The sequence below is a fragment of the Gallinula chloropus genome (assembly GCF_964237585.1).
Source record: "Gallinula chloropus genome assembly, chromosome: 3".
NCBI classification, from domain to species: Eukaryota; Metazoa; Chordata; class Aves; order Gruiformes; family Rallidae; genus Gallinula; species Gallinula chloropus.
The window spans coordinates 49,930,768-49,951,844 of record NC_140087.1 but is presented as its reverse complement, the minus strand read 5'-3'; the positions used below and the strand labels follow the sequence as shown (position 1 = coordinate 49,951,844).

At 37.7% G+C, this 21,077-nt stretch overlaps 1 protein-coding gene across 1 annotated transcript in view; it reads left to right on the top strand.

Moving 5' to 3' along the window:
* STRN (striatin) overlaps window positions 1-20,407 on the top strand; it is a 63,099-nt gene extending 42,692 nt beyond the window's left edge. Inside the window, exons 8-18 of the mRNA XM_084261637.1 lie at window positions 681-791; window positions 3,743-3,886; window positions 6,512-6,648; window positions 10,985-11,160; window positions 12,172-12,219; window positions 13,256-13,377; window positions 14,208-14,375; window positions 16,522-16,662; window positions 18,509-18,616; window positions 19,760-19,846; window positions 19,930-20,407. Of these exons, the coding sequence (XP_084117763.1) occupies window positions 681-791; window positions 3,743-3,886; window positions 6,512-6,648; window positions 10,985-11,160; window positions 12,172-12,219; window positions 13,256-13,377; window positions 14,208-14,375; window positions 16,522-16,662; window positions 18,509-18,616; window positions 19,760-19,846; window positions 19,930-20,099 (1,412 nt within the window). The 3' untranslated portion in view covers window positions 20,100-20,407. The remainder of the gene's footprint in view (window positions 1-680; window positions 792-3,742; window positions 3,887-6,511; window positions 6,649-10,984; window positions 11,161-12,171; window positions 12,220-13,255; window positions 13,378-14,207; window positions 14,376-16,521; window positions 16,663-18,508; window positions 18,617-19,759; window positions 19,847-19,929) is intronic.
* Window positions 20,408-21,077: the final 670 nt, after the last annotated feature.

Sequence of the window (21,077 nt, the reverse complement as noted above, 5' to 3'; positions counted from 1 at the left end):
CTCTGTATCATGCCACAGGGGAAGCGATTTGAGAGAGATGTTTAAACATAATAATAAAAAAGGGAGATTTTTTTTTTTCATGGGACATGTTGAAATGTTTTGTGTCTTTTTTCAAGGACTAATGACTCAGGCCTTCCCCTTTTTGTGAAATTGCATGGCTTTAGTGCTTTAATATTTTACTCAAACTTTGCTGGCATGTAAACTATGTTCCAAAATGATTTAAATGTGCTGCTGCTTTGTGTAAATGACAACATAGCAGAAAGACAATGAAATGAGAATTTGAAATGCAGTGACACAACACCTGAGTTGTAAAACTGTATTGACCAGTAACATAGCTGCTGCTTCTAGATTTAATGATTCTTTTCCTGGAGAACAGAAAAAGCTGAAAAATATGTCCTTATTTATTATAAAAGAAATGTTGCTTATATTTATGGATAGCTATGTGCTTGGTTATAGAAACTAGGCATGTGACATTTCACCTCAACTTTTTGTTAAGAAAATTCTGAGCAAATAGAAGTGGAATGTGAGTAGCAGTTTTACACCTTTTACAAGCTTGGTGCTATTTCTGTCTGTTTAAAATAAAAGCCAAATGCCGTTGACAGCAGCTGTTACCTCCTTCAGTGGAGATCACTTGGTGACATTATTGAAAAAGGATGTTTCATTTGTTTCACTTTGTTTAGAAAAGGAAGACCAGTGTCTCATGCCTGAAGCTTGGAATGTCGACCAGGGAGTAATAACCAAACTCAAGGAACAATACAAAAAGGAGCGCAAGGGGAAAAAGGGGGTGAAGAGTAAGTGGAAAACATTGCACCTTAAAATCATAAATCCCACATCTTTCACACCCTTAATTCTATCTCTCTTTCAATGTTTTCCTAAAATTACTTACTCTTTTACTTTGCTGCTCCTGACTGCTTTCCTGTTCACCAGTTCTCAGGGGTTGAAATTAATAACAGGCAATCAAGTTACCTGATGATAAATAGTTGGATTAGATATAATTTCTTCCAACCAGGTGTTGGATTAATTAAAAATTCTTGTTGTGAGCACGGATTATACTTCTGTTATTCAGAAACTTTAATTGCAAAAGGCATTGGTTTAATAGTTCACAGTTTAATGTAGAAGACTTCAGAACCTTTTCTTAGCTGGAAACATGCCAGTTTCACAGGAGGAGTTAAAGTCTGGTATGTAAATAAATAAACAAACCAAAACAAACCAGAAACTGTCCTGAGTATCCCCTTAGATGACAGAGGGAGAAAACAGGTTAATTTCTACCCCTGTTTATACTTAACATTCACAACATGAAAGTCATGCTGTCATCATAATTTGCTATGCAGGGCTCGAAATAGGAAGCAACTCTGACCATCAGTTTATTTGTTAATCACAGGGTTTATTTACTGACTTTCATACCAGTGGGACTAGCTTTAAAAAAGTTGGGCATTGTTATCCAAACAAAAAACTGTGATCAGTATCTGAAATACAGTTTCTAGCCCTGTATTATATTTTTGTTACATTTCATGAAATACTGAGATGTTTTGTAAAATCAATGTTTTTTGATAAGCCTTAAAACTTTTTGAACTCAGGTGAAGTGTTTAAAATGAAACACTGTGTTCACAGCTGTATTTCAAACATTTAGCCACCTTGAGAATAAATGTGTGAATGATATGAATTAATAATATTGCATGTTGCCCAGTAAGAAATTTGGGGGATTTTCCCTTTGTGGGAAGATGCTTATGAATACCAAGGAAATTCTCACTTACAAATGATGCCTCGTGCATAATGATGCAAAAGATGTCAGATCCTCACATCATTGAGGCTGACTTATTTCATTACTTTTTGTATTGATACTGTGATGATCTGCTGCTCAGCAGATAGCTGTGTTGCTGAAATTACCCTATCAAATGCACTGACTAAACCTCCTTTTTTTTCTTTTGTATGAAAAGAAGTAAATCATTACCATGTTTCAAATTCCTCAAGTGGTATTTTTGCCATCTTTTGGAATCATTTAAGTTACTGGAAATTAGTTGAAGTCTGACAAGAAGCCAAGTTCACCAACTAAAGTGTTCATGGTTCACAAAATTGGTTCTAAATTTCTTTATAGTGAAGATAGAGAGGGCATACCACTGTATGGCTTCAGTGAAATTGATTTTTGTAACTTGTCTGCCATTTTTAAAATATACAGACATACCATGTAGTTCAGAGCAAATAGTTGTAGGGTTAATTAGGAGAAATTATTTAAACAAACCTGAAATTTTATTTTTGAACAGCTGAGCGCTTTTTATTTTTGATAATAAAACTTAATAATCAGCCGAAGATATTGTTGGAATACATTTTATATATTTATGAGACAAATTCCTGATGTAAGGCAGCACTTGGATACCTGGTGCTCCTTCATGAAGGTAACTAGTGCTCAGTACATTTGCAATACCTTCTGGATTGATTTGATTGCTTTGATCTTGAGACACCAAATGGTTTTACTGCAGTAGTGAAATTAAGCATCTTTCCATGGACAAAACATCGCTGGAAGGGCATCAGTGTGGACAAATTAGGCAGAATCAGAGCCTGGGGTTGGCTATTCTTGATATTGCACGTAGTGAAGAAGAATGTGAGGAAGGAAGTTCAGGGTAAATAAAGGGACTAAATATTTTGATATTAAATTTTATGAAGTTTGTTTCCCTGATTTTAATCTCATCATAAATTGTGCTTAGACACTGAACTGCTACCATTGGTTTTATAAATCAGATGACAGACTAAAACAATCTTGCAAAATCCTAACTACTGTTTTCCTGAATTGAGTAATGCTTTTTGTGACAGACAAGTTAAATACAATTTAGTTTATTATCAGTCCTTGTGGTTAGGGTGGACAAAGTAGAGTTTGGAACTGCATTAGTAAACTTTTGATTTTGCAAGGCTGTAGTAAATACACCTGTGAAGTGATAAGAGAATAGAATCATGAAATGGTTTTATGAGAGAATACATATATTAGAGTACACTTCTGTGTTAAAGCTGCTTAAAAATAGCTGTATTATTTACTGGTCTAGGAAAAAGCATAATGGACTATGGGTAAGACATTTTCCCATTCTTAATTAAACTTACAACAGGAAAAACTACCGAAGATATGTTTCAGCCTCAATCCTATATAAAACAGTCAAAACAGGGATGTGGGAAAATGATGGAGCAAAGCACAGGTAAGTGTCAAGAAGGGCATGGGTTTTCACCATATGTAGCTTCAGGAAGTAGGCCAGTGAAACCAGTTGCATTTGTATTTTCTTATAACTTTTTGAATTATATACTTCACGATACTACACTCCTGCACAAATAAATTTAAGATAATCATGTTGTCGTAAAGAGTAACCTGCACAAAGTATCTGCTGCACAAATTTTAAAATACTCTCAAATGTCAGCTATTGTTTTGGAAACGTAAATATTCCAATAATTGGTGTGACTCTGTTGGAGGCATTCTTCAGCATCCCATGCAAGTAGCAGAGTGAGTTTATAAATGTGGGGAAAATTGCGCATTCAGAATTCTCAGTTGCTTCTGTCACTTTCTTTTCAAAAAATTCATTTCATGCTGTATGATTAATTAGTGCTGAAAATAGGTGCTCATTAGCTTTTCTGTGGTGACATTATAATTCAAGGTAGGATCCATTGTTGCATGTGCTGCTGTAGCATCTCTGATACAAGTAGCACCGTCATGAGCTATGTGTAAACCGTTTAATTTTCTGTTTGTTTTTTTCTGTCTGGTTAGGGCCCAACAGGTCAAAGCTGCAAGATATGCTTGCAAACTTGAGAGATGTTGATGATCTCCCCTCATTACAACCATCTGTTGCACCATCTTCTAGGCCCAGTAGCTCAAGGCTCATTGAACACGAGATAAACAGAACAGATGAAGGTATGTATTAAAAGTGTGCCTGCACCTTTGTAAAAAGGTAGATATTTATAGTTACTTCTGCTTAAAGATTATCCTCTAACACTCCAAGTGCTTTACAAATACTGATTCAGCATTATGAATTCTGTCTAAGTGTGATAAATGGCATTCCCCATTCCTCCCCTCTGGTCACTCTTAGTAAGATCAGGGCACCTACGTTACATAACATCTTGGCAGAATACCTTTGAACATGATGGAGAAAACCCACTTGGGCAGCTTTGTAATATGAGGATCTTCAGTCACTTGCTTTTCTTTGTGCTCAGGCCTGGCTGTCAAGTCTGGAACATAAACTCTCAGCTCATAGAGCATCTATTTTTCTCTCTGTGAACATAACTTTAAATGTATATGCGTAGATACACACGCACACACACACGTACTTTAAGTGCAAAGACAGACGCTCTGCAGGTAAATGTACTGCTTTAAATATATATGGCAATTGTGTAATTAACAATACAGAGCAGTTTGCCAGTATATTCATTTCCATGTTTTCCAAAATTTGCAAAAGAAAATTAGAAAAAAAAATTTCTCATGGCAGCTAGTCCAAGTATGGAAAGCCATGCACCCTTGCAGTGAGGCCCCTGTGGTTAGGTTCATTAGTACTATGTCTAAACGTTGCTAAATCATCTGTTTGATTCACCATTTGAATTGCTATAATATGTAGCATAATAAAATAATTGTATGAGGCTATATTAATTTGTAGAAGATCAAATTGTGTGCTCTTTATTTAAATGGTAAATACGTCTTTTGAAAAAATGAGCAAAACGCAGGTTTCACTGAACAGTCTTTCAGCGAGTGTGGAAAAAAGTAGGTCGGCCAACTTATAATTAAGATGCATAAAAAGCCCCGGCGTGTGGCACAGTTACCAAAGATCTCAGTAGTTCTGTTTCCTACATGCTCAGTGATTTTCTTTATGGAAGAAGGGAGTAACTTAGCAACACTTTGTGAAGCAGAGGAATTTTTTGTTGAATGTTTCCAACTTTTCTCACATGTACTGAGAGCCATATTAGCAAAGCACTATTTTCATGCCCTTTCAAAAATGCATTTAATTCAGAGACTGAGAGGGACTCTTATAAAAGCAGAAGAGGTCAGCTGATTTTTATTGGTCTGAGTTCAGTATTGCAAACTATTCATTGTGTATTCCTTTATAAATCTGAGACTCTATGATATTTTAGGCATACCACTTTTTTTATTCTAGTAATGTTTCAAATGTTATGTCCTGTATGCATTGCATGTTGAGTGGAATATTGCATTGTAAGTTCAGAAGGGAAAAAAGAGTTCAGACTTCAGGTTAAGAGATGTTTGTGATTAAAAGGTAAAAAATGAGAGACCTAATCCCAATGACAGATCTTGATGGTCTTTATTTGGTTGTAAAAAGTGATAGAAAGCAAGCAGGACTCTCAATAGAGGTATGAGTTAGAACAGAAAGGCCATAAAAAGATTAGCTTACTTTATGCTAAGCAGCCTGGAGCGGGGGTTGAATAACATCTGAACCTTGATGCCTTTGAGACAAGACAGAAGCAACCTGAACAGATCAGGCTGATCGTTGTAAACCATAGCTTGCTTGGTTTTAACTTAGTGTTGGTGCTGTTAGAATAAATAAGGTGCTGAGAATGAGATGGCTTTTCCTGTTCTCTCTCCCTAGTGGCAATAGGATTTGCTAAGGCCCATATTTACAATGGAGCTAAAAGGGAAAAACCTGTAATTTGCTGGAAAACCCTTGTAATTTGAGACAAAAGATGTATAAAATTGAGTGGAGTCTTTTGTGTCCAGAAGATAACACATTCTCATCTATTAAGTTCCCCTCTTGTGATGTATAGACTTGGAAAACAGGGAAGTTGGTAACTGCACAGCTTCTTTGGAATTCTACCACTTGATGCAGAGCTTTACGTGGTCTCAGTGTGTGAACCATACTACTCTTAGCCTTTGGTCCTCCCATTTCTAGTGAATCTGCATATGGAAGTGTTTGTGTTACAGTGACTGGAGCTCCTATAGGCATTCTGTAGCATCTGTGAACTGGTAAGTTTGGATACTGCTAGTAAAAACATGGAATTCAGTGCCGACTAGTTTGGCAGTCAAGCTGATTTTACAAGTAGTGAGGAATTGCCAGCTTCCAGTTGTACTGCTGGATTGGAGTGCATGTAAACGGCTTCGTTGTAGACATGCTTTTGGATGTGCATGCGTACGGTGTTAGGAAGGAAGAGTCCAGCTGCTCCTACCAGCTATTCTTGTCTACCTTTTTGCGACTTCTCCTTCTTTGTATTTTATAGTGGAATTGGGGAAGGGCCTGAGCTTTTCTGTCTTACTCTTGCATTAGATGTGAATGAATAGTAGCGTACTTTTCCCTCCTGTGGCTCATTGCTGTCTTGAGTCATGCACACTTCAAGTGTAAGTATTATGTTCAGAAGACACTGTTTATTGGTAAGTACAGTGATGTTCTTTAGAATGGCTATATTTATGCTTGGGTTTTTTTTCCTTTCAGTTAGCTGCTTGAGAGATGTTTTGCATTTTGGAAGTGGAAAATATGCTTTTATCAATCACTGTTGTATAAAACCATGTTTCAGGATCTTGTTTTGTTTTGTTTTCTTGCAGTGGAAGCTTTGACATTCCCTCCTTCTTCAGGGAAATCTTTCATTATGGGAACCGATGAAGCCCTTGAAAATGAGCTGGGTCTTGGAGAGCTGGCAGGCCTTACAGTAGCCAATGAGGCAGATTCACTGACTTATGATGTAAGTGCTTATTAATGGTAACTCCTGATCCTACTGTCTGCTTGCTGAAGGCAAATCAAGTTACATGCGTGTAGACTCAGGTGGTTCAGACAGCTGAGTACTTCTAACTCCAGTGGTACTGAGCAAAATTAGTTATAGTATGGCTAGCAGATTGAGGCAAGTTAATGTCCCCTCTGCATATGGGGCTGGTGAGGCCGTCCCTGCATGCAGTTTTGGGTCCCTCCACTTCAGGAGGGTTTTGTAGGGAAATTGGAAAGATTCCAGTAGCATGTGACTGATGAGGAGATGTTAAGAGAGCTAGTCTTGTTCAGTTGTTGGGAGGCTATGTGGTGCTCGAATAACAGCCTGTAGGTTTTGAAAGGATGTCTACAAGGATCACAGATCCAAGCTTCTCTGTAGTGCCAGCTGTTAAAAAGAGAGGAAGCAGTAGCAAATTAGGGCTTGGGAGGGTCAGGTTGGACATCAGGGGAAATGTGTTACATAGGAGGTGGTATTGTGTAGCAAGTTACGCAGAGAAACTGTGGAATCCCTCTTCTGGGAGATGCTGAAGATTTAGCTGGAGAAAAGCTGTGGCTTACATTACCTGGTGTGGGCAACAGTCTCAGAGACTTGTGAGTAGGCTTCTGTGGCCAGTGCTTCTGTGGCTATGTGTGCAGCCTACAGCTTCTTTTTCTTTCACTTTTTATGAAACATATTTCTTAAAATTGCTTCTTTGCAGTCACAATTTTTTCTGTATTTCTTGTTTATTGGGAAAAAGATAACTTCGGGTATTATTTTAATCATCTGCTCCTTTGTAATCTGTCAACTTCAGGTTAATCCTGCTGTTGCATTGCCCAGCTCTGTCAAAGTTGAGGGATTTCAGAGATGATTTTTAATATTCTGTGTTGGGTAGGAATACTACCCTTAGTATATTTGACTCTTAAGTAATCACCATCTGGGATTTTATTATGACAAATCAAATCAGACTTCAGAAATAACCTGCAGGTCCATACTTTGAAGTTCTCCCCCATGTATGTACTTGTAAAGCAATAAATTACATAGTAAAAGGTTACAGAGATTTTGAGAGTGATTGTAGAGATGTGTTCTACTACTGTAGCAAGTTTCTGAGCATGTGATGTGCTGTGAATCCTCGGGATTGCAGTGCTATAGAAAACCTCTGCTACAATGCAGCGTTTTCACATTATCTCCTAATTTAGGCTGAGCTCTTAATTTCTTGCTAATCTCCCCTGATTTTGTTTCCAGAAAGGGGTAAGATGGTGTACAACTTTAATTTCTTTTACAGTTACTTCTAAAACTTCAATACTGAATTTCCAGATTTGGAGGACATGACAAACCTAAACCATCTGTACAAGGTCTTGCAGGTTTCAGTGCTTGACCTCATTGTTCAAGCGTCCATATAAACCATTGTGTGTGTCTGTGTCTCCATATCCTGAACTAACAGCTTTCACTTAGGGAATCTAGCATTTCTGTATCCATCCCTACCCTGTTCTGTGTAGCTGAGAATATTGTTCACTTTTGTAAATGCCTTTAGAGTCCTGTGATAGGGAATTCATAGTCACGCTTACCTCAACTCTTACCTTTTCCTAGTGCTGACAATCAAAAAAAGAGAAACATTTACAAATTTCTCTGCTCTTACCAGTATGCTCTTTATTGAAACAAAATAAAAGGATAGTTTTTCCATTTCAAATTTTTTCAAAGTTTACCTTACAAATAATCTGGTTTTAGTTTTTACTACTTCATATCTTCTTCCAGCTGCCAAATGTGAATTGGATAGGATTAGTGGAAACCAATGGGTGTAATTTTAAATGTTAATCAAGTGAATCCCATAGAGAATGAAGTTGCACGATTTATGTGAATCGGCCTTTAAATGTATTTGCTCTCAAGAGCTGAGACACTTTCTGATTTTCAATCCCTTTCTTCGCACTGACATTTTTCCTGGATTCTTTTCTTATAAAACAAAACAGCATTAGCCTACCTCATTTCATGGTTTAAGTTTTTTACTGTCTCTAAATTAAAGAATGATTTTCACTTGGCAATGGAGAATTTATTACTTAAAAGGGGAAAGTTTTCCTTTTGTGGATAAGTTTTTAGAATAACTAAAAAGGTGAAATTTCCCAGATGGCTAGTCAATATTCTCTTAGGTTTATCTTTTCTTTTTTTCTTTCTTTATACATTGTTGTCTTAACAAATGTTCAATTGGGTTTGTTCTTTTCTTTTTTTTCCCATGTCTTCTAGGTAGATTAAGATGCTTCATAAAATTATAATAGACTGACTACTGTGCATAATTATTCTGTAGTTCAGGTATTCTTACATTTAATGTTGTGTACTGAGTTGGGGATTTTGGACTTTGCAGGAAGCACTTTTTTCCTGCAACTTTGAACAAAAGAAGTGCCTGTGATCCTACTTGCATATCATTGCTGTTTCTAGAATTTTCAAGTTGTCTGTATAGACACAAATACTAATTTTAGTGGCAAATCCAAATCCAGTGCTAATTTTGGGGTTGAACATCTTCCCCCCCTCCCCCCCCCCCGCCCCCCGCCCAAACTGCTTTTCAAGGCTCAGATTACCCCACTGTTTTATTTTAGTGCAAAGAGAAGAGGATGCTGGCTGCCACGTGGGTAACCCAGCCTCTCTCAGCTTGTGGGGGACTGGTGGGGGAAGAGGAGTGATGGTGGTGCAGCCAAGCAGGCAAGTGATGCATCAGGGCTAGGATCTGTTTCCTCTGCTTCTGGTCTGTTTGCTGGGACTGCCCTCCATCTACTTCCCATTTTATAAGCTAATCATCTTGGGTTCCTTTGGAAGAACATCTTTGAATGAATGAGAATCAAATGAGGAATATTACCCTGCAGAACTGGCATGCAGTGTTAGACAATCTGAGGTGTCTTTGTGGCCTTTGCAGGTGTGACATAAGACTTGTGCTGCTGGTACAGCAACTGGAGGGCAGACAGGGTTCCCTCCATCACCTCATTGGTGTTAGACGCCTGTGTTGAAGGAACCAAATTCCTCTCCAGATATCTGTGAATTCTCAGTACATCTTATACCCTTTTTGCTGAGACTTTCTTGGCCAATCTCCAGAAAATCTGCCAGAGCTGCTAACTTTGTGGTCTTGCCCCATCCTTGCACCAGCTTGAGCATTTGTCTGTTCCTTCCTTGAGCTAACTCAGCTCAGTAAACTGGCAAAGAAACTGACTTGTCTCCCTGAGCAAGGCAGTACATAATTACTAAGAAACATGATGAGACCAAACCTGCTGTATGTTACAACTCCTTTCTCATAGTTCAAAATTTATAGAACCTCTTAACTGAAGCATAATTTTATTATTAAATCCAGAAGTAACAAAACCCAAGAAAAAGCGCTTCTGTTGTTAAACCTTTCCCTGCCCTGTGTTCCGGAATAAAATGTAAGCTCTCCAACTGGCTCAGAACAGTTATCACTCCTTGCAGTTAATGGTACTAAATTATTTGGAATTGTGTGTAGCTTTCAATATAATGAGATCATCAGGATTAGAGTTACAGTTTTTTCTTTTCCATAGCCACCATCAGCAGAGCTATGGGAAAGGAGATTTAACTATGGCAGTGTTGGCTGACAGAGTCATGAAAGTCTGTTCAGCATTTTATATCAACATTTGTTCAGAGGAGCGGTGTTGAAGTAACTGTTACCTTTTTAAAGGCTTTCTTTTTGGATCTGCTAAGAATGCATTTATTGTGAAATAATTCTGTTTGTATATATGATAGCTTATTGCTTGCTTAGTGTGGAGCCAAGTCCTTTTTCCCTGTGGTGGGGTTTTTTTTCTTTTTCTGGCAAGCTTTACTTGTCTTGCATTATTACAGAGCTTATGTTGCCTTATCTGACTAAGCTAGTTGTGCTTCTTTCTGTGCTGCTGGACGCTTCTCTGTTTCTCTTAAATCTTCATTTCAGGTACCACCAGGTCAGTGGTACCTCAGATATTCAAGGACCACAGCTTGGTTGAGTCAGGCCCAGTGTTAATGAACGAGCCAGTAGGTATAAATCAAATTTCAAACACCAAACAGTTCACAGCAGTATCAGTCAGAAAGGTACTTTTCAGCTTTTAAGTTGTCTAACAGCAAATGCAGAGTATTTCAGATTTGCACAGAATGTGGTACTGTGCATGTGACATAACTTGTTGCTTTTGTGGAACACACTTACCTTCGTTCTTGTTTTGAATATTAGATGGACTGTTGCTGAAGAGCAGGTTGTTACAAAAATGGGTGAGGTAATTTGACATCATCTGAAAGTGACAAACTAAATTTCTGATTTCTTCCTTTCCTTGTGCCTTCCAGATTAATCACAAGTTTGGCTTTTTTTTTTTTTAATTAGATAGCAAACAATAAGGATGCATTGAGAAAGACTTGGAACCCCAAATTCACATTAAGAAGTCACTTTGATGGAATAAGAGGTCTCGCTTTTCATCCAGTTGAACCAGTCTTAATAACAGCTTCAGAGGACCACACATTAAAAATGTGGAATTTACAAAAAACAGCCCCAGCAAAAAAGTAAGGTTTTATTTTCTTGTTTTTTTAAAAAAACCCTCCACTTTATTTCTGAAGAAAACCCAGTAATTGTAGATGCCCTTCACTGGGTGGCCCTTGGGGTTAATCTTCCTTGTGTTTAGGAGTAAGAAACCAAACTCTTAGAGAAGGATGGAGACTATTAAAGAGGACCAGAAGTCCATGCATGTTTGTGAATGTGGGTTTGGGGTTTTTTTTTGGTGAAAATGAAAACCATTCACTTTCTTATATTTTCCTTGTGGGTAACTTGGCAAATTAATTCACTAGTGAAAATATTTGGATGTGGTCTGTTAGTGTGCTTGCATGAGTGTATAAACGGATAAAAATGCATTTATATATATATGTGTATATATTTTTATATAAATACATGTGTGTATGTACACACACACAAGCACACATGTGCGCTCACATGCGGTGATTTGCAGAAATGAGGGCTAGTTCTTGGTGGCACTAATACAGTAAGGGTGTACATCGTGCCTTATAGGAGGACTGGGCAAAGCACATGGTCTTCCTGCAGTCTGTAAGAAGCACCAGATAGGTAAAGTCTGGAGCAGCAGTTTTCAAAGTGGTTTCTAGCTGTGTTATAGCATTGATAGAAAAACAAGATGTCATAAGCTTCTTTGCTTTGGTAGGAGTTGAAAACACTTAATGATATGTTCTGTGTGATGCTGATGGCCCTCCACTCCTTCCCTACCAGTGATGTACGTACCTACTGGTTTGATTTGTCTGTGAGAGTTTGTGGATTCTCTACCTTGATGGTCTTTTAAAAAAATCCCCAACAAACCAACCAAACAAATCTTAATCATATTTTGAAATATTCCTAGAATATTTTGAGAATTCCTAGACATAAAACAAATCACGATGGGAAAGGAAGTTGAGGGAGAAACACTTCAAAAGACGTGGCAGGGATTATAAGAAATGAGCAATTCTGGCATGTTTTTGTAAAGCATTGTGTGAGATCATATATGTGGTAACATTTTCTTCTACTTTGTTTAGGAGTGCTTCTCTTGATGTAGAGCCAATATATACCTTCAGAGCACATAAGTGAGTATTTCCACATAAGCATTGTCATATTTTGAGGTGTGATTGTTTTTCTAAACAGTCATGGAATTTTTTTCAGAAGTTATTTCACCTTGTCAACTAGTGATTTCATGTTACTTAAAGTATCTGCATATATCTCCCCCATGAGGAAAGGCTGAGTGAGCTGGGACTGTTCAGCCTAGAGAAAAGAAGACTAAGGGGGGACCTTATTAATGTTTCTAAATATCTTAAGCAGGGGATGCAGGGGGAATCAGCCAGCCCCTTTTCAGTGGTCTGTGGAGACAGGGCAAGGGGCAATGGCTGCAAGTTGGAAGTTCCGCACCAACACGTGGAAGAACTTTTTCACAGTGAGGATGACAGAGCCCTGGGACAGGCTGCCCAGGGAGGTTGTGGAGTCTCCTTCTCTGGAGATATTCAAGACCCGTCTGGATGCCTATCTATGCAATATGAGCTAGGGACCCTGCTTTGGCAGGGGGGGTTGGACCCGATGATCTCTTGAGATCCCTTCCAACCCCTATGATTCTATGATTCTGTGATCTCTTTCTGCATAAGATAGGTACACCACAGTTTTAAAAAGAAAAACCTACAAATTACACAGCTGAGATTCGATTAGGTCTTCTGTTCATCACTGCAGCTCTTGCCTTTTAGTCAGATATTTGCATCTGTAGAATGAAGCTGTTCACAGTGAATGTAAATTAACTGACTGATTTCCTGAAAGGGCCTTAGATCTTTAAAAAGGGGGAAAAAAAGCTGTTTGTGCTAAATAACAAAGGCCACAGTTTAAAAGCATGGTACTTTCCATATTTCATGTGCATAGTGATTAAATTGTCCCAATTGGGGTTACGTTATGAAATACTGTGGAGGGTTTTTTTGTGGGAAGTGTTGTAGCATATGATGTGACTGTGCAGAATTTTTGTTACAGTCTGTGCAGCAAGCAAATTGTATCTAACAGGGAGATTTAATGGTACCATTGGCATTGTTTTTCATATAATGATAATGTTAATAATCAACACTTTGTGTGTGGTGGTTGTTCTTCCAGTGGACCAGTGCTCTGTGTGGTGATGAGCAGTAATGGTGAACAGTGTTACAGTGGAGGAACGGATGGCCTCATCCATGGCTGGAATATAACCAACCCAAATATCGACCCCTATGACTCTTATGGTATGTTGCTGTCACACACACACACACACCAGTGAAATGGTGCGTTTGGTGTCATTAATGTTGTGTGGCTAAACTGGTAGAATTTGTAGGTAGTGCTTCTTTGAAAATCTAGAAGAGAAAATTGAACACTAGCTTCAGTTACTTTAAGTAAATTTTTCTTTTAATACGGGTGGATGAGAAGATAAGTTATCATTTGTCATTTTCTTAAAAAAGGCCTCAATCTCATCACAAGTTTGAGAAACAGCTAGGTTGAAAAAGTGCAGAACTAAACCTGATACTTGGCAAGTATAACAAATGTTTGTTTTAATGTTCTTTTCTTTGACAAATCTCTGTGCAGTTTAGGTAAAAAGAGGTTGTGTAGTGTGAGACCAAAGCCGGTAATATTGTCCGCAGCTAAAGACACCCAGTGTGATAAGATCTGACAGATCAGAATAGATGTCATGCTATTGTCTGTTCTAAATGTTTGTCACTTCTTGTAGCTGTAGACGATGTTGGCTTCAAAGGTGGCTTTTGATAAAATGGTTGTTTGAGAGTGAATTTTAAGTTTAGAATGTGCTTTGCCGTCTTTGATACTGTCCTTTCTGCTGAAACATTGTTTTGTTCCATTAGTTGTAAACTGGATAACTGAATGCCACGCATTCTGATGAAATTCAAGCATCTTCATGCAAGAATAATTGAGACATCTACATTGATACGGCCTTGATTGGTCTTGTGGGTTTTTTTTTATGGACTAGCTTCTTAAGGTTGATCCATAAACACAAAGAAAGTTACAGCTACTGACATAATTAAAATTTTGTTTTGAAATGTGGCTTGTTGTGTTTCGTTCACAGATCCTTCTGTTCTAAGAGGTGCTTTTGTAGGCCATACAGATGCAGTGTGGAGTCTGGTTTACAGCGGAGCACACCAGCGTTTGCTGTCCTGTTCAGCAGACAGCACTATACGTCTATGGAAAGCCACAGAAATTGCTCCAGCTCTCGCTGTATTTAATGATAATCAAGGTACTGGAAAGCGCCCTACCTCAAGTTTGAGTACCACTGTTCAGACTGCTGTAATTTTGGCTACTGAATAGAAATACTTCTTGTTTGGTTTGCGGGATTTTATACCTTTGTTTTTGGGAAGAGTAAATTTGGGATCCTTTCTCCTTTGATACCAGCTGAATAGATACCTAGGCACATGGGGACAGTCGTGGACACCTAAAAGCCAACTGCTGCATATGATCTGCTGATGTTACTAGAACCATGGAGTATAATATATCAAATCCATAGTTCAAATTCAAACTGAGTTCCATTAGGTCTTTGCTCTTGGATTGTTCAGAATAAAAGCTTTTTTTTCCCCCGGGAGAGGTTTGGTGTGGCTAGTGCTTAGACTCAGGCCACTGTCATTGTACCTTCCAGATTATGCTCCTTGTGTCTCTAACACAGATATTCCAGTCAAATTTCTGAGTTTGTACATTTACTGAATAGTTATAAGCTAGTTATTCTAAATACTGCAAGTAGAAAAAAATCACTCCTTTGGCTTTAGTACTGAATTGTCATGCACAAATTAGAAGCCTACTATTTATAGTCTAATTTACTGAAGTTGCTGTTTGAATAGTGTTCTAGAATGAGCCTGTTGGCATTGCCAAACTCTCTTAGAGCTGATGGTCCTAAAGGCAATGCACAGAGACAGTTCCTTGGCTCTTCAGAACAACTTTGAGGCAAAATAAACTTTGGCATAACTGAACAGACTTATCAAATTATGGTGTAAAGCTGGTCAGGTCTGCCATTACTTGTTAGTTAAAATAGACAAATGGAAATGTTTCATGTATTTTAGTTCTTGCAGAACTATTTCCAAAGGTCTGCAGGGCTCTGTGAAAGACATAACTGGTTTGCAGCCAGCTGGCCTATCTGTCTACTTTGAAGACTTCTGGTAGTGGGTTTTTGTTTAGTAGAGGGTTATTCAGTTGTGGGGGTTTTTGGTTTTTTTTTTTGTGTTGGTTTGGGTTTTTTTATTAAATTGAGGGAGGAGGGGGAAGTGTTCTTGCTTCATGGAGCTAAGCTTTATTTTTTATATTCTAAACTGGAATGAGACCCATTTATAAAATTCCAAAATCCTATATGGAAGCTGAGTTTTCCTGTGAGTTATTGAGAACCTTGAACAGACTCTAAAATATCTAGCAGCCATCATTTAAGTCCTTTAGATTAACCATTGGAAGCTTACCAGGAAGCTGCAGATAAGTAGACATGGCAGCAGTAGAAACAATGTGTGTTTTCTTCCCACACCAATCCTTTTTGGCTTTTTTTTTTTTTTTTTTTTTTTGAAGCACCTGTAGAGAAGTATCACCATTTCTGAGATTGTATGTCCAAGAAACATGGTAGTCCCTTGAGTCTTAGGTGTAAGAAAAGGTGATGATATTCCTGTTATGTGCATCCACAGACATTAGGATGCGGAACATTCAATGTCTTGCTCTCTATGTCTTCTGACAACTGTTGCAACACATGTTCTTTCACATAGCAGGGTGGTGAAAGGGCATTTGAGGAGGGAAATCTTAAGGGATGTTTCCTCTACTCAAGCTCTGATTTGGCCTTCTGTCCTGTAATGTTGAGGTAACTACAGTGTAAGGAGCTCAAAGGTATATTATAATAGGCAGGATGGACGAAGCTTTGTATTATGAGTTTCTTTATGTAACTTTCCATGCTAAGAGCATCAGTGCATAAAATTTGCACCTGGAAAACTTTGGAAGGTTTTTAAGCCCTGAATTTGCCCAGGTTAATAGTAATGTTAATCATCTGTTATGTAAATCATTTTACTGCTTCAATTTCATGTCCTTTTACTTGATGAAATTTAAAATTGGGGTTGGTTTGGTTATTGCTCTTGCAGTTAGAGGAAGGAAAAGGGGACAGGGAGTTACTACTTTCTTAATTAGATTTTTTCCAGCCACTTCTCCAGATACAGCATCTTAGTGAAGAACATTGTTGATACATACATCAGAAAAATAGGATTACAATAGTGATCATACAGGGCCATCTATTTAAACTGGCATAATGTAGATTTCCTTTAAGAATCATGTCCTTTTTGATGCTTAAGTTCTTACTGGATGGGGCTTCTTTGGGTTTCTTTAGACTGACTAAATCTTACAGAAGTGTTCTCTACCTTGATTTCTAGAAATGGGAATCCCTTCATCAGTAGATCTTGTGAGCAGCGACCCAAGCCTCATGGTAGCATCGTTTAACAGTGGACACACCAGCATTTTTAACATGGAGACGCAGCAACGAATTCTTACGCTGGAGTCCAGTGTGGATACTAGTATGTATCAAAGCAACCCCACAAACTAAAAAATGCTGCTTATTTAAGATTGATACAGCTGATTGTCATTTTGGTGTTTCCAATTAGGCAGTGTTGTCATAAATTGTAATGTGAATTAAGTTACAAGCTCTGTTTTGAGATGTAACAGTAGATTATTACTACTACAACAGACCTGATGGGTATTTCAGTAGCAGAAGAGTGCACATACTTTTGAAAGCAGGTAGAAGAAACAAGTCTACGCTACCTGCATTCTTAATAAAGGAACAACAGCACAAGGAAAAGCACAGGTTTCTTTGATACAGCCTAGGGAACTTTGCACCTTGATGAATTACATTCTCCAGTCTAGAATTGCAAGATAGAGGTAATATCAGGAAAATCTAAAGTTGAATCTGTTAAAAATTCGTGAGTGTGTGTGGTGTTCTGTTGGTTTGGGTTTTTTTTTTTCATTTTACCCCAGAGATATCCTGGTTTTAATTTTTATGTACGTTCTTGGCTCACTTGCTGTTGGGTTTTAGCTAAAGTTTTCACTGTAGGAGAAAAGCAAAGCTCCAGTGGAAGAGTAATCAGAAAATGCCATATGATGCCTTTAGTCATAGTAGTAGCCAATGTCAGATGTTTTAGAGGAAACTCTAAGGAGCCTGCTACCATTGAATTATTTCCTGCTGGCATTATGAAAGAGACCAGAAGGAGCTGAAACAGGAGGTTTCATGTTCAGGCTAATGGTAACCTGAATAACAATATAAATAGTCAGACTTTAAAAAAAAAAAAAAAAAAAAAAAAAAGGTTACTTTTTCCCCTAAGAGTTTTCTGTCACTGATTTCTACTATTTAACTATATTTTTAAAAGGGAATAAGGTTTTATTGTTGGCTTTGCTTGTCTATTTTAAAATAGTTAAATGACTGTTGTTTTATAAGAAGGAATGGAAAGTGCCATCTCTCTTTATATTATTCTTTACTGTCATTTTTTTTTACCCACATCTTTGTTGCTGTCTGAAAAAATAGTCCTAAATTGGTTATCTCTATTCAGTGGAAGTTACCTACCTTCCTTCTTTATTCTTTTTATTTTTTTCACCACCTACTCTTTACTGTAATCAGTACCATTCCTTTAAGAAAACGAGACCACAGTATGGCAAGCAGCAGTGCCTGTTTAGTGCTCTTAGTTATGTAACAGTGCTATAAAGCTTACATGTATTTAGAAAGAAAATAATAATTATTTATGTAGAACTAGGCAAGAGGAACACGAGTCACCTGAAATGCCCTACCACCACCAACACTTAGAGACTGCTCTTCAGTATAAGCCTCACTCTGCTTGGCATTTTAAAACTGTGCAGTCTTATGCTTCTAGTAATTTTAGGTGGAATTTTTTTTTCCTTAATTTACACTTCCATAATTTTTAAGTGTCTTGTGGATGCTGACACTACTTGACAGCTCAGATTTTCACAGAAATACGTAAATTGAAGTCATTACCACCCTTGTAGCAAGTGATCCTGTAGTACTATTCTATTCCTTTTATTTTAGTAAGACTTTTGATTAGATTAAGTGAGTGTTCTTTGGCAGCAGTTTAACTAAATACAGTCAACTCCCACGTGAAAGAAGATTACTATTTTGATGTTCCCTGGAGTCACTATTTGTGGCTTTGTAGTGTTCTCTACCTCTTAAGACCACTTTTGCACTAGCCTGTGCATCACAGCAATGCTTGGATTTCTAGTCAAAAACTCCTATACTTTTCTGTATGTGTGTGTGTATATGTATTATATTTCAAGATTCTTGAAGGTTAGGGAAATGGCTTTCTTTAAAGAATGTAGCAGTTTACAGGTATTGACCTGTGTGTGGGGTTTTTTTCTTAGCAGTCAGTTCCTCCTGTCAGATAAACAGAGTCATCAGCCATCCAACTCTACCAATTAGTATCACTGCTCATGAAGACAGACACATCAAATTCTACGACAACAATACAGGTAGGCATCTTTTCAGCAGGTTCTAGTCTTAGCAGTTGTAGAACATAAAACATAAACAGTTTTGTTATGATTAATACAGTTCACATAAATGCTGTGAGATGTCAGGAGTTGGATATCCACTGAAACAAAAATCTGTCAGCACCGGTAGAGTCTGAACATTGCCAGACCAATTAAAACTTTATTGGCATAAGCATAAGGAGCCTGCATCATTCTCTCCATTCTTTTAAAATGCCCTAGGTATGAGATTATTGATATTTAACACAAAAGGAAGCTTTCAAAATCTTTATGTGCTTATGTTTGTTACTTCTGTTGTGTTGTCAGTGTTATTTTGATCTGAGGGCAGGAAGCTCTGGCTCTCCTTTAGTTGTTTCCAGGACATCTGCCTGATGGACTAGAGGAGAAAGTTCCCTTCTAGGGATTGTTCTCAATTTGAACCAGTTTGTTTCTCCAAATCTCTCACTACTGCAGAAACAGCTGGAGAGCCTATAATACCTTTTCTCATTTCTAGTGAGAGTTGCACTGAGATGTGTAATTATAAATCTCTTGGGTTTTAAAGGATTTTTTTATAAGAACGGTAGTATTAATCTGGTATTCTGACTGTGAATCTTGATAATCTTCAGTTTGTGACTTGTCTGCTTCCAGGTCACACTGTCTTAAAAGTTAAATTGAGATATTTCAATACTCCTGTTGATCTTAAATTTGCTACTCCCCAAACATATGTTAAATTAGAGGTGAAAGGACCTAATGGAAGTTGAGGAAAAAGCTGAGAATAGCTTATTTGTTTGATGATGTAGCTCCCTAATAAATAGTAAACAGCTGCTCTTTTTTTCTGTTTTATAGTCTTCTGCAACAAAAATCCTTTCATTTGACCCATGATTTTTTTTAATGTGAAATCAGTACTATAATTGTAATAAGCTGTAATTTGTCATTAATTCTCTCTTGAGTTGACTAAAATTATCCCATATTCTTGTGTAGTTTATATTAATTGCTTTAATTAGTATACTCAGCTCCTGTCCTCCTTCCCAGTCAAGATTTTACTTCTGAACTTGGTTAACTTCAGGGGCAGATGTTTAAAATGCACAGTGGTTGCAGCTTTACGGTGGTTTTGCAGAAAATAACCTAAATAACTTTTTTCTTTTAAAGGAAAGCTGATCCACTCCATGGTAGCTCACTTAGACGCAGTTACAAGTTTAGCTGTTGATCCTAATGGCTTGTATTTGATGTCTGGCAGTAAGTACATTCAGATTTCGTTGTCTTTTTCTCAGCGTGGTGACAGACGTGACAGTTAAGAAAACTGTTCCCCCTTTCTTTAGGTCATGACTGTTCAATTCGCTTGTGGAATCTGGAAAGCAAGACCTGCATCCAAGAATTTACTGCTCATCGCAAAAAATTTGATGAGTCCATTCATGATGTGGCATTCCACCCCTCCAAATGTTACATTGCCAGTGCAGGCGCGGATGCGCTGGCTAAAGTGTTTGTATGACAGAGTGCTTCCCTTTCAACTCTAGCTTTGTATATATTTAACCAGCTGCACAAAAGAAAAGAGGAGGGCACGAGTCTTCTTATCCTGCCCTATAATTCAGAGAATGTTTGTAAGTGTTTAGTTTTGCAGGGTGCCGTTTTCTAAATTGACGTTTGTTCTGGTTTCTGTGAGCTCAGCTGGTGCTGAGAGCTTGGAAACTCTCAGTTTCAAATAGTTAAAAAACAGAAGATATGCTTTTATTTCAGAGGGTGTGAATTTTCGTCCAGGCAGGCCTTGGGTGAAACTAGGTCTATGTATTCTCTATTAATAAAATGGAGTACTGGAAAGAAGGGGTCTAATTGCATCAGGGAGTAGGAAAAGAGGGAAACTTCCATGGATACTTCTCACTGAGGAATCTTAATGTACTTAGAATTAAATCACCTGGAAAAAGTGACAGTTCACATGCTTATTACTGTCATGTGAAAGGCACTTTGTCATCCCTTTGGTATTAATAAAGTAGGTCTTGTTCAGAGAGCAGTAGTGGATAGTTAATCTCAGCCACCTGGCTGCTAGCCTAAGATAAATGCAATTAAAGGAAAGTGAATTACTAACATAAACATGCAGTAAAGTCTCTTTGTTACATCTTCCGTGTTATACAGCAAATACTTAGTTTGGAAAAAAGTTTCTATAATTTTTTTAAGACTGTATTAGCGTGTGGCTGGAAGCTGAGCCTTTAGTCTAGTCCCAATTAACAGCAGACTGAAGCAGTCTGTATATACTGTAGTAGCAGATTTAACTTATTCAGATTCATGATGCTGTTTATTTTTGGAGATCTGGCACAAGAAATTATCACAAAGATTTCCAAAGAAGCTGTCCTACACTTTAACTACCACGTATTCATCTCCTCTTTCTGTTCCTGCTAAAAAGGGTATCATTCTGGGCATTAAGGGTAACAGTGAAATATTTTTTTTTTTTAAGATTAAACTTATGCCCGATGCT